The 13,213-nt window shown below is 45.7% G+C and overlaps 4 protein-coding genes across 4 annotated transcripts; 3 read left to right on the top strand and 1 right to left on the bottom strand.

The window, feature by feature from the left end:
• Positions 1-2,290: 2,290 nt before the first annotated feature.
• Positions 2,291-4,909, top strand: GL218_04309 (uncharacterized protein; the record flags this gene model as incomplete). The annotated part of the gene is made up of 7 exons (XM_033580904.1): positions 2,291-2,300; positions 2,512-3,403; positions 3,468-3,495; positions 3,604-3,631; positions 3,682-3,786; positions 3,836-4,770; positions 4,823-4,909. 7 exons carry the CDS (start codon positions 2,291-2,293, stop codon positions 4,907-4,909), a joined length of 2,085 nt encoding a protein of 694 aa, XP_033436906.1.
• A 1,125-nt stretch (positions 4,910-6,034) lies between these two features.
• On the top strand, positions 6,035-6,837 carry GL218_04310 (DNA replication complex GINS protein SLD5; the record flags this gene model as incomplete). The annotated part of the gene is made up of 3 exons (XM_033580905.1): positions 6,035-6,159; positions 6,222-6,402; positions 6,478-6,837. The coding sequence occupies 3 exons, from the start codon at positions 6,035-6,037 to the stop codon at positions 6,835-6,837; spliced, it is 666 nt and encodes a 221-aa protein (XP_033436140.1).
• Positions 6,838-8,092: 1,255 nt separating this feature from the next.
• GL218_04311 (Protein phosphatase methylesterase 1) lies at positions 8,093-9,417 on the top strand (the record flags this gene model as incomplete). The annotated part of the gene is made up of 3 exons (XM_033580906.1): positions 8,093-8,298; positions 8,356-9,182; positions 9,251-9,417. The coding sequence occupies 3 exons, from the start codon at positions 8,093-8,095 to the stop codon at positions 9,415-9,417; spliced, it is 1,200 nt and encodes a 399-aa protein (XP_033436657.1).
• A 306-nt stretch (positions 9,418-9,723) lies between these two features.
• Positions 9,724-11,057, bottom strand: GL218_04312 (tRNA-dihydrouridine(20) synthase [NAD(P)+]; the record flags this gene model as incomplete). Its single annotated transcript, XM_033580907.1, has 2 exons — positions 9,724-10,838; positions 10,916-11,057. 2 exons carry the CDS (start codon positions 11,055-11,057, stop codon positions 9,724-9,726), a joined length of 1,257 nt encoding a protein of 418 aa, XP_033436141.1.
• Positions 11,058-13,213: the final 2,156 nt, after the last annotated feature.

Raw genomic sequence — 13,213 nt, forward strand, 5'->3', positions numbered from 1 at the left:
AATTAAATGCTATACCGGCTTCTACTAGAGCTTCTACCAATAAGAAACTCGACCGGTTTAATGAACACCGTATTCTAGACGAGGCTGTGATGAGGCTGTGAACAGCTCTGAAAATTCCCGGCGCTGCATCTTGTAAGCTCTTAATCTAGGTAGAGCTAATCTAAATAATTAATGGGTTAGGTAAGCTTTTCCGTTCTATCGGTCTTTACGGCTTCCGATAAGCATGAGGCAAAACCCCACTGGCCTGCTTAACCTTAGGCCTTAGGTACCTTAGCGTCTTAGGGGGGGTAGCAGTAGCTGCATATATACCGCTCATTAAATATAGCCGTATTTATCCCACTCAATTCAAATAGCGGCTCCCAATTCTTACGTTTAAAGAATTAAGTGACTCAAATATTTAAGTGGTATCGTTACCGCTTACGGTTTAAACGTTCTGAAATTTTGGAACGGTAGACCTAAAGGAGTAGTAAAAATCCGGCTCCAGCCAATGAGCGGCTCCTGCGCCTCTCACACTTTTTGCGCCGCTCCCGTTTTGAGCCGCTCCCCGCTTTGAGCGGTACGTATAGGGTATTATTACATACACTCCGGCCGCACAGACCCCTTATACCCCATAATTACAAATCCACACGCGTGCCCGTAACGTAATATGCTTTAGTCTATTTGAAAAACACGTAACTTTCCAATAAAATCAATCGTATGCCGTAACCTGTAATTGTAATTGTGACCATATAAAAATAAAAAATAAAAAAAGTAAAAAAATAAAAATAAAAAGAGGTAGATTCCCATACAAAAACGTATGGGAATATACCTTTTAATTTTTATATATGCACTTACCCGGAGCGGCTCCCAATTGGGAGCGGCGCAAAAAATATGAGGGGCGCAGGAGCCGCTCATTGGCTGGAGCCGCTCACAGTGGGGGAGCCGCGCAGCACTTGTACCACTCAAAAAAAATTGATTGGCTCAAAACGCCGATACGTATGAATTTGGTGAGCTTCACGTTTTTCACTAACATTTGGGAGCCGCTCATACCTGGGAGCCGTATATATACGGTATATATACGGCTACTACTACCCCCCATCTGACGCTAAGGTACCCCACCTATTTAGGACTTAAGCCTTGTGAAGGGGGTGTTCCTTCGCCGCACCCGCTTCCACAACCTGAGCAGCCTTAGCTACAATACCCCACGATTTTAAGGTAACAGGCGCACACTGTACAATACCATAATATACGATACCGAGTATCCGGATTTCGAGATTTATAATGTTAGGTACGAATATAATGTAAGAATTCGAACACTCTAGCTAGTTAAATTATTACTAGCGTAGGAATACTATTACACACATTACACATGCATAAAATTAAACATCGGATACCTATCGGATATAACCCCCATCTTGTTCTGCCTGCCCTAAGAACTTGAGAGAAATAGCAGCCAGTTAACGTTGCTTAATTGTGCGAGAGCGGAAAGCGGGGTAACACGTGTGGTGTATAATATACAGTATATAATTAATTATTTCTTTACTGTGACACATGTACACTAATCCTTTTTTTCTTTGGAAGCCGAGCCGTCGGGGCCCTTGTCCTCCTACCACATTACAGTTTACGTGAACATCCCCGGTTCCAGTGCAGAGGGACTTGACCAATTCCAATCATCGTATGGGATTCCGGGACTCGCATTCCCGGGGTCTTGCAGAATGTGCGCTTACCATATCTCTTTGGTCAATCATCCCCCGTCGTTCCGCTGGCTTTCCTACTGTACCTAGTCTTGGCCTTATCTTTTACGCATCCCTAGACCCCAGACCAGAGATAGAGAGAGAGAAAAAAAAAGAGTGTTAGCAAGGCCTGGTATATTCGTCATTACCTATCACTCCTGCAAGGAAGAGTGTTTTAAGACACAGAGCTATATAATATCAATCCCCAATCCCCATTCCCAATCCCAACCCCGGATTGATCATAAAGTCGCCCTCCCACCACCACCACGAAAGGTATTCGGTATTCTCCTCGCAACCAACTTCTCGGGACTATAACTGGATTGCAACTGTGCCATCTCATCCTTCCTCTTGTCCTGCATTGGTCAGCGAGCCGTGTAACAATCCTTCCCAGTTAATAGCTGCCTCTCAAACCGAGAGTCCTGCATGTCGAATATGCGCCGCGGTCGCTGTCGGAACGAGGGATATTGTGCTCGTACAATTTCCCATACTTAGGCCACTCACCGTGAGTAAGAGTCGCCGGCGTATAATGCCACGTCCGAAAAGACCCGGCGCACCAGAACCGAAAAGGCGAAGTCGAAATGGATGTTGGTATGTATATCATCCTTGACTATTCAGTCCTTCCTCCCTGCTATGCTGTCGTGCTGACTCTCACATCAGGCCGTGTAAAAACCGTAAGATCAAATGCGGCGAGGAGCGGCCCCATTGTTTAAAGTAAACTATTTTTATTATATATTAGATATATCCCTCTACAAGAGTCTATAGTAGCTAACGGTTCTTACTTAAAGCTGTCAAAGAACAGGTGAAAAATGTGACTATAGCATCCGTTTGAACTGGGAAGGCCGAAGGGGGAAGCGGCCAGAGCCCGGTGTGCTAGATTTCAGTCAGGAAGTCTTATCGCCGCCTTTGCCTGCCAGAGGGTTCAAGTTGGTGCACCAATATCCTTCATCTGACAACCCAGGAGCACGGAGGCTTGAGCCCCTTACCGGTCCACAAAGTCAGCCAAAGCTCGACCATAATAGGCCTCTTTCCCAGATAGCAGTTCCTTTAGACAATCCATCATTCAGGACTATCGGCGATACGGAATCATTGCCTGCCAGCAAGCGCGCAAAGCTGGCCTCGGATCTTCATACTCCTGATCCCCAATCAGCGCATCCGATTGAACAGAGGCACAACTCAGCGGCCAGCTCGACTTTAGACTCGAGCGTGGCATCCTTCAGATTTACAGTTGGCTCTGGCCTAACGTCTGCTTCTCCTCTAACCCCTACCACATCTTCTACATACAGCGATGATGACCAACGTCACGCTAGCCGAAGACTTTCCGTAAATTCACTTTTGTCGATACCTCCGGGCCCTCAAGCTTTACAAGACGAAAGTGCCAGTCGAGTAAGGGCCAGCCTACCACCAATAGACACTCGAACGCGTGTATCAACAGAAGCAACTTATTACGGCATTGACCGCGGTTTTCCGGATCGTGACCTGGGTAAGAATGAAGACACAATCGCTATTAGTGGGTCATCGCCGCTACTACAACGCGAATTTTTGGATACCCCTTTTGAACCGATTGATGATCTAGTTTGGACCGAATTTGGGTTCGGGGTCGAGACTAATGAGTTTATTGAAGAGGAGGGTGGATATTATTCAAGGCCAGTTTCGATATATATCCCTCGCAGCCTCGAGCCGCTTCCCACGCAGTAAGTCAGAACCATCAACCAGAAGAAAGTGCAAACTCCCTGGTCTTTATTGACATTTCGCTAGATTAATTGATAACCCTATGAACCTTCTTGTGAGTAGCGCTATCCCAAGATCTCCACGCCATATCTAATAGTCGACAGTATTTCGTGAGTTGTATTATTCAATTCAATGGGGCCTTAACTTATATCCTATACATTAGCATCATTTCTTGAACCATACCGCTCGAGGTAAGCAAGTTTTCCTGTCTTGGTTGACTATAAACTAAATATTTATGTAGTTCTTGTTCCTTATGATGATCCACATGCAAATCCCTTCCGGACAATACTCCCGCAGATGGCCGTCAAGAATGACAATCTTTTGGCACTTCTATTGGCATATTCTGGTATGTCAGCTGCCCAAGAAGCTAAAATCATACTAAATTGGTCACATAGCTTCGCATAGAGCACGCGTTCTGAACCACCCAGAGCCTACAATTCGGATTGCTACTTGGGTTGACAACGTATTTCCAGCTCTGAGGCAGGATCTGAACGACCCAGACAAGAATTTTTCAGACGCGAACCTCGCGACGGCTATTATGCTAGCTTCGCTTGAGATAATCTCACCAAAGGTATTCGGATATGATATGCCATGGCAAAGACATCTGGGCCTTGCGAGAGAACTCATAACTGCGCGCCCAGGTGGCCTTCGCGGATTTCAGTCGAATTTTCGTCACGACCCGGTCTGCTCTTTCTTGTGGAGCTGGGCTGCATATCTTGACGTTATAGGAAGCCTTAGTGGGGGACCGAAAGACTCGTCATCAACCTGGATATTCGACTACGAAGTGGATGACATTATAGATGGCTATGATGAGATAGACTGTATCATGGGCTTCACTACGCGATGCATCTACCTCCTTGCCAATATTGCTGACCTGGCTAGGAAGTGTGATTCCGAGCGCATCGGAGACGACCTTGATGTGAGACAAGACTGGGAGCCAAGCGACGAAGTATTAGGGCAGGCCTCGAGGATTGAAGAAGCTATTAAGGATAGCATGATTCAGTTACCGGTGCCTTGCAAGCACATACACAAGAAAGGAGATGTGGAGAAGTGGGATAGGCGAGAGATGGAGGCAACGAACGAGGCTTTTCATTGGGCTGGGCTCGTCCATCTCTACCGCAGGATCATGGGGAAGCCAACCGAAGACAGGTCCGTCCAGGTTGCAGTACAGAAGATCATCGACTGCTTCAGCCGTATTCGACCGGGCGGGACAGCAGAATCTTGCCTTCTGTTTCCTATGTTTACCGCGGGATGTGATGCTATTGATGAGGGACAGAGGACTCTAGTACTCAAACGATTCATGACAGCTGAGAATCATGGAATGACTCAGGTAAGCTTGATGAGTTTCTTGTCCTAAGTGGCTACTTCTGACGGCCTTTTAGATTCATAATGCACGGCGGCTCATGCAAAAGGTATGGGAAACGCAGAGGCCTTGGGAGACGTTGGTAAGCACGGAATTTATTGGATAATGTTTTCGACTATTGCGAAAGGAGCATAATGCCTATTGTTATGCTTGCAGAATAACTTTTTTGCAGGTTTGAATCTATCAGACAGGAATGGCTCTATATAAAGTCAGCCATAGTCTCGATTATACGTTATAAGGGAGGAGGTTCGCCATGATGGAACGATTTCAAATCATTAACGAGTAGCTTAGCAATGTAAACCATTTTAAATGTTAGGAAATAAGTACCTATGATTGTAACTATTTAGAGAATTATGCTAAATCCTTTTACTCAGTATTTCCTGTCTAACTACATGTAACTCATAAGTTGCAGGGCCTCCCACTAGCGCTAGAGGACCACATTTATACATATTATAACTCGTATACTCAATTAACATTGTAATACACCCGTGGATCGGAATGTTATATTACCTACCTTATGTTGAGTATATTGAGCTCATCTTCGCGTATCTGGGAATCTGCGTGGGAAATATGAGACTCGGGATAGAGCCGGCTTGGCTTGTCTTGGCAGACAACGTTCCGCTATATTAATATTCTTGGCGCAAACTAAAGGATGCATGGTGGAAACCAGCAGTCAGTAGCGAAAAATAAAGGCCCAGTCTTGGCATTTAGCCCTTCTTAAAGAATCAGCATTTACGCATATATAATTCCACCATTTTTAAGGTAGTAAAATTATAAAAATGACTTATAATGATAATAAAGGCTAACGAGCTAATATATAATTTTTTCCCTTTTTTCAATCCTTTTTTTCATGCTTATTTTGAATATATTATATGGTATTGTTTTGGAGGGAGAATGCCAAGACTGGGCCTTTAATTTTCGCTGGGGGCTGACCAGTGCCATGGAAGCGCTACTACATGTAGGTATCAGTAAGTACCTACTGTGTGTATATTGTAATACCTACCTAGGTAGTACAGTGGGGTTAGAAATTACCCCACTACTATCACTATCAACGCCTAACAGATATGCGCTGTGAGCTCTTTAATATAGCGCGATTGACCCATAACATTATAGGACGATATACGCAAATATAACGAAAGAGTTACTACTTACCTAAGGTAAATCAGTAGCCGAATATCTTAATATTCAAATCTTTTCAACTAGACAGATACCAAGAAGACTACCGCTAGCAATGGATATCGACGACATATTACGAGAGGTCGATCCTACATTCGATTCCATCCCCGAAGACACACGCGACTTACAAGCGTTAACGCGCGCCTGGGTCGCAGAGAGGTCCTCACCCGAGCTACTCGAGTATGCAACGCCGTCGACGGATCCCTCATGATTCGACACTGACAGCCCTTTCCGTCTTATAGTTGGCCGACCGACGGCTTATTTGAGCGCATAAACGAGCGTATTAAGCAGCAGATCGAGAAAATCGAGGAAATGACGGGCGATATGGATCCCAAGACCAACTTTGCTTTGATCGTTATACAGACCGAGCTTGAGAGGTATAAGTACTTGGTGCGGAGTTACTTGAGAGCCCGTATAGCTAAGGTAAGTTATATGCCGTATAATCACTTAATCTCGTATATTACGGGTGTTAATCATGTATGTATGACTATCTGCTAGATCGACAAGCATACCCTGCACTACCTTTCCAACCCCATCATCCGGGCTCGTCTTTCACCGCCTGAACTCGCATATGCGACTCGGCACCAGGCTCTTCTCCACAATCATTATCTCTCCTCGTTCCTATCGTCGTTCCCGGCAACGCTACAGAATCTCAATGATACGGCTGGGAATATTAGCATGATAGACACGCCGGACCTAGATACGGCCGTGTTTATCCGCTTACTAGGAGATACACGGGTGGAAGGGCGTGGGACTGATGAGGACGGCGTGATGGACGGCAAGAATGGCGATATCGTTATTCTGAGGTGGTCGGATGCAAGGAAGTTGGTTGATTCGGGCGTGGCTGAGATAGTATGAAGCTGACTTGTCTTGCTAACTTTCTTCGTCACGACTTCGCTATAAACGATCTAATAGTCGCATTCGAAGCCTTTCGTTGCATTGACCCTGATATGACGGTCACAGCGTCTATCACAACAGTGGACGATCCACTTGGTATTAACTTCATCAGGAGTCATCTCGCCACTTCATAAAGAGTGTTAGTTCCAGCGAGATATTGCGGTGTTTAGGGACATCTCTGTATCGAAGGGTAACCAGAAGGGTACTCGTGGATCTAATTCGTAGGATCCTAGTCCAGGGAACTTGACTGCTGATGAACTCGTTTTGTTGTGGTCTATTTAGATACCCGAGGTGCTAGTCTGGACAAGAGCGGAATGTTTATAGTATGTCCAGCTGTATTAGTTCCCGATGCCACCTTTGAGTTAACCTCTTAAGAAGCTACCAGCTAAGAAATCAATATATAAGTTCTGACAGAGGACTTCTAGTTATATGAAGTCATCGTATGTATAACTAAGGGCTATCACCTCTCGAATTGGATATTAGCTTACAATAGCATAGACGACGTTAATCTATGGTATAAAATGGTTATTATACCACGGTTACCTCCCTAGAGTGAGGCATTTATACGAATCTTTCAAGAGATATTCGTCAGAGCGGTGGTATATTGTATATTCTGTAGCGAGTTTATACGGATTTATGCGTGGTTTAAATTTAAGACCCAACGAATCTTACTGTGATATGAAGTAATGGTAGACTAAATGAATTACACAGCATAAAAACCTAGTTAATTATTTTATTTTATTCAAACTAACAATGAGGTTTATAAAGAGAAATCATAAATGGGATACCTTAATAGAATATATCTAGAAGAACCAGAGGTATGTATCTAAAGAGGTACTTAAATTATGTAATAAGGCTTAGGCTGAGTGCTCACATTGATAGTGGGGAAAGAGTGATGTCAAACGGTAGTGGAACCATTAGATTGGCTTCCCTTCCCCCCCACTAAGGAAGTGGGATACTCCTTTATTTTATCAACCTTTACCACAATCTATCATACACTCCTATCATTACCCATTTCTTCAAGTAGATCCTCCCTACTACGATCGCAAGTTTACTTGAGTGGGCATGGTGCCTAGGTTCGGACAGAATAATTGCAGTCATTCGAGTTGCCCCATATTATGACCTGCATATACTTGATTACCGTCTTATTTCATTTTAATGTGACGACGATTGGGAAGCCAACTACCCACCTAGCTGCAGCCGCTGCCGCTTCATAATGAGCAACCTTCAGAGGGCCTGGGCCAAGAACCGCCTAGCCGCCTTACCTCCCGAGAGTTTCGATGAGCGGGACGAAGATGAGGCTGACCAGGTTCCGGAACTTCTAGAACACCCTGACGATGATTCATCCTCGGCATCCTCAGCTTCTTCTACGGGAACCGTCATCCCTTCTCCAAGCCAGAACTTATTTGCCAGACCACAGGGGTAGTTCCTCTCAACCCGTATGCGCTCATTTCCACGGCAGCTGATTCTGGTACACAGCGCGCCGAGAGGACGATCTCTCCAACAGATCCCCTGGACTACTTATTTCCAGCGGGAACTGTTCCTCCACGATCCAAGTAGCCCTACAGACCCTACCATCCATGCCTACCTGACGTCTCCTGTTGGAAAGGGCCCTTTGTTTATCATGCACCATGGTGCAGGTTCGTCGGGTCTTTCTTTCGCTCTAGTCGGGGATGAGATTCGGAAACGCCTTCCGTCGGCTGGCATCCTATCACTCGACGCGCGTGGTCATGGCTTAACAACGACACCTCCGGACAACCGAGCAATCGGTCTGAGCCTTGAGGTTTTTGCTGCGGACCTACTCTTAGCCATACTGCTAACACAGAAGGAAATGAAATGGTCAGAGTTGCCACCTATTATCCTAGTCGGACACTCGTTGGGAGGTGCGGTCGTAACAGAAGTGGCCAAGACAGGAAAGCTTGGTGGTTCATTACTAGGTTATGTTGTCCTTGACGTAGTCGAGGGTTCAGCCGTTGATGCTTTGAAGAGCATGAACACTTATCTTTCTACACGACCGACTGGTTTCACAACCTTAGAAGAAGGAATCGACTGGCATCTTAAATCGAGAACAATTCGTAACTCGCTCTCCGCCCGTACCAGTGTCCCATCCTTGCTGAAACTCAGTGGACCTCCGGGTGATCCGAGACCCTGGAAGTGGAGGACGGATCTCGGGGCGACGGAGCCATTCTGGGAGAATTGGTTCACAGGACTAAGCCAGAAGTTCCTGAGTGCGAGAGGCGGAAAGTTATTACTCCTCGCAGGCACGGACAGATTAGACACGGAGTTAACAATTGGTCAAATGCAAGGTTTGTGTCCCCTTTGGTTGATTCGCATCCGAAGAAGTTGCACAGAGCTGACGTGTTTTCTACGGCAGGGAAATATGCCCTGCAGGTATTTCCCGAGGCAGGACATTTCATACATGAGGACTTACCCGAAAAGATCGCGATATCTCTGGTAGACTTCCACAAGCGTAACGATAGGACTGCGTTGGTGTTACCCCCGAAAGTGTCTGATTTACTCAAACAAGGTAAGAAAGTCTAGCTAGCGACTCGTGAATAAGAAGGGTGGATGAAGGGTTGTAAATGATTGAATTGGCTGAATAGATATCTTGAAGCACTCATTCATCATCGTGACTTTGAATCTTGCTATACGCGTTCCTATACTCTTAGCTATCCCAAGTGTCACCAAGCCCGTGTTTTCCCAAGCCTGACCTAAACCGCAAACCCTTATATGTCCATGCAATGCTCTTTACCTCCTCACCCCTAGAGCAAAAAAGGGGTATATGCTTATTTCAACGCCTTTAAATGCTATTTCCATCAACTCCTACGATGCAATTCATAATCCACTTTAAACGGGCACCGCCATACCCCCAAATGGCTTCGCCTCAGCCGACTGTGCTTCTGTCTGCGAGTTTACACCCCGTTCTGCCAACCCCTTCTTAGGTTGGGGCTTCGCTCGCGACTCAGCCATGTTACCCCCTGCAGCGAGCGCACTGTTGTTGGCTTTCTTGTCTTTCTTTCCCGCGTTGTCTGGGTCAATGTCTAGGTTAATATCGACCTCGCGGGCCCGCTCTATCAGGTGTTCATAGCCAAGCATCTCGCACACTTTGGTGTAGCTCTTGCAGGTGCTAATATTGCGATACGCGGGCTGCTTTCCTGGGACGAGCTGGCAGAGCAGGAACTTGGTGTTGCCGAATTTGTTCTCCACCTCGAGCGCGTACCGGATGTACTGCTCCACGACATCGTTCCATGATAGTATGCCCCCGTCTGCTGCGCTCCGGAAACAGCTGGGGTTCTTCTCGGCTTGCGTCGCGATCATGGCCCCGTCGACGCCGTATTCGTGGATTAGAGATAGCGCTTGGTCTCGGGTTTCTACGTCCCCGTTCATTAGGCATGCGACACCGGCTTCGTGGCATACGTCGGCGATCATGCGTAATTGGCCGCGAATGGCGCGCTCCCTGGGTCGCATGGGAGTCGTTCGGCAGTGCACTGTTAGCCCTGTTATTCCCGTCGCGACGAGTCTTCTAACTAGCGCTTCCGTCTCCGCAGCTGTCTCTAGGATCCGTATTTTTACACTGATTCCGATCTCGAACTCGGGCGTGATGTTTTGGACTAGCGCTTCTAGAATACCGACTAGCTTATCAGGGGTGCGCAGAAGAGCGGCCCCCATGCCATCGTGTGTGCTGAAGGGTTTGGGGCACCCAGCATTCACGTCGATGCCCGCGACGTCGGCGGCTACGAGCCGCGCTGCTTGGACGGCTAGATCTGCGTTCGAGGTGCCGATTTGGAAGATTAGTTTCTTGCCTTCCTTCTCCGGGTGGATTCGGAAGATTAGGCTGTCTTTTATGTCGGCTAGTGGGGTTTTGGTGCCATGCGACGGCTTCCTCGTCCATTCGATGGTTTTGGTCTCGGGGTTGAAGCGCCTCGTCGTTCCGATTAAGGATCTATCCACCGTCTCGGGGCCTATGCAATACGAGTTAGCGGGGTTGGACCAGTATCATAGTAGAGAACCTAACGAGGAAAAATTATGAGAAACTTACCCCATACTAAATCAGCACCATAGTGTAGAGCCGTGAGTCGGGAGGGAAGCTCCCCCGAGCGTACCATCGGCGCAAGAACGATTTTACCCCGGTAGTCGACACCGTTGCGAGGAATGGGAACCTTCTTCATTTCGGACGCCATGCTGCGGATTACGTTACGGAACCATGACATGTCAAACGGTCGAAGGAATGTGGAGTGATCAGATCACCATAAACGAACGAGGTAGGAAAAGGTTAAAGGGTAGAATGCAATGCGAAAGTTTTGGGAATCTATCTAATCTTATCTAATCCAGCATCTAGAATCTAATCGGCATTTGAAGTACCGACTATCTAATAATGTACAAAGAATTTAAACTCATTAAGGTTTCGTTCTTAAACATTCAATATTCAAGTTGCATCTTTCCCTATTATGAGAATTTGATATGATATGTTATGTAGGTAGTTTAAGCAGATGAAAAGCCGCATGCACAGACATATGCTTTGATCTTTTTTTTTTTTCACTTGGCGTTTTCGTGTAAGCTGGGATCTGTGTCTTAACACTTTTCTCGAACCATTATTCGAAGTACATCCATCCATACAGGTAGGTACCCATATTACACTGATCGGAGCAATTAGGTAGTTGTAATACGAATGGGTCTATTTGTAAGTTACCTATATTGTGTCACTTGTGTAGCCTACTAAATGTCCGTATCGCTTACTCCTTTGTGATAGCCTTACGAGGGAGATGCCAATTATACGTGCTGACTTAGGAGGTATGTAAGGGGTTAATGATTACCTAGTGACATTGCGGTCGTCGGTATTTGCATGTATTTATGTTACATCTATTATTCCTATGACACCTTTACCGATGCTAAGAATAGATTACGGTACCAGATCAAGGTTTTCGCCACGGCCCGAAATCTGGGAAACGTTCCTGAACATAAATCTGACATGCAGCCTTATGCAGAATTCAACTCTCAACACCTTAAACTTACGGAAGACTTGCTTTGTTACATCGTCGACAATGTAAATGTAAGTATATAATTCAAAGTCGTACCTATTGTTGTCTTTTTTTCTTTATTGTTATTCACCCACGTAAATCTCCCCTTAAAATCTCACGTCAGCCTCTGGCGTTAGCAACCCGTCCCTGCAGGATCTCTCTCGTAGACATACGTCATTGGATTTTCAGCTGAAGATGGGAGGAGTACAAATACTTCTAGACCGTCGCTAAACCATTCGTCTGTCGTTGTTAATAAAGTTGAGAAGACATGCCTAACCGAACCGGACCTCGTCCATTTGTGCTGAATTCGCACATATCCACATTGAAGTCGGGGCCGGGGTTAAGAGCAGCCCGTCAGGGAGATTGGTTACAAGTGTCACTTAATACCTTGTGACGAGTTTGTACAGCTGAGCCTCTAGGACCTTACGATGGAAGAGTCAGCTTAAAATGCGTACCTACATTTTTTGTATGTATATACGCAGTGCGCAGCGCAGCTATACGTAAGGCAACAAATAAATTTTTTGAGGGACTTATTCAATGTTGTACGTAACATTGAAATATATGCGCCTTTAGTTACACTAATAGGGATAAGTCTGCCCTTATTTGGTGGACAAATTGGTGGTCAACATGCGCTTGTGTTAGGTTAGGTACATGAGGTAGATCCGTATAAGTGAGGGACATTATGTACTAAATACGTAGTGTACTTTACTGTACTGTACTGTACCTCGTACTCGTGCAGTACCACTAAGGTAAGGTAGGAATCACGAAATCAGGGTAGTAATTCCATACCTCTTGTTAGGCACGGGGTTCCACTACATACAGAAGCAGCCGACGTCACCCCTCACCCAAAACATGTGCAGTACCGTGTTAACGTCTTTTAACCTTCCTCGAAGGCGATATTGGAGATATATATAACAAAATCCTACGTATCAAATTTGTATGAGCTACAGCATATTATTGCATAACATTTCATCCAGACCCTTACTCTTTTTCGCATTGTCTATTGTCTTAGATGGGAATTATTAAATTTGAATAGGAATTCTTTTTTTTTGGATCTATTCTAAAAATCTAAAACAATCTAGAGAATCAGGGAATCCCTCCCCAAAGCCAAATTTATCCACCGACGCGAGGCGTTCCGCACTATCGAGTACACGCATCCGGGACTCGTCACTTTAGAACCACCGCACGCCCTACTTCTCCCCGAGCGTTGAACCGTTGTTGAACGAATATTCTTATTAATCTTAGCTGGTGGATCCCAATACCTGTTGTACAGTAAAAGTACTAGGTTGAAACCTAAGACACAAAGTACTCCGTTTCCA

Source organism: Daldinia childiae (genome assembly GCF_008694065.1).
Source record: "Daldinia childiae strain JS-1345 chromosome Unknown Scaffold3, whole genome shotgun sequence".
NCBI classification, from domain to species: Eukaryota; Fungi; Ascomycota; class Sordariomycetes; order Xylariales; family Hypoxylaceae; genus Daldinia; species Daldinia childiae.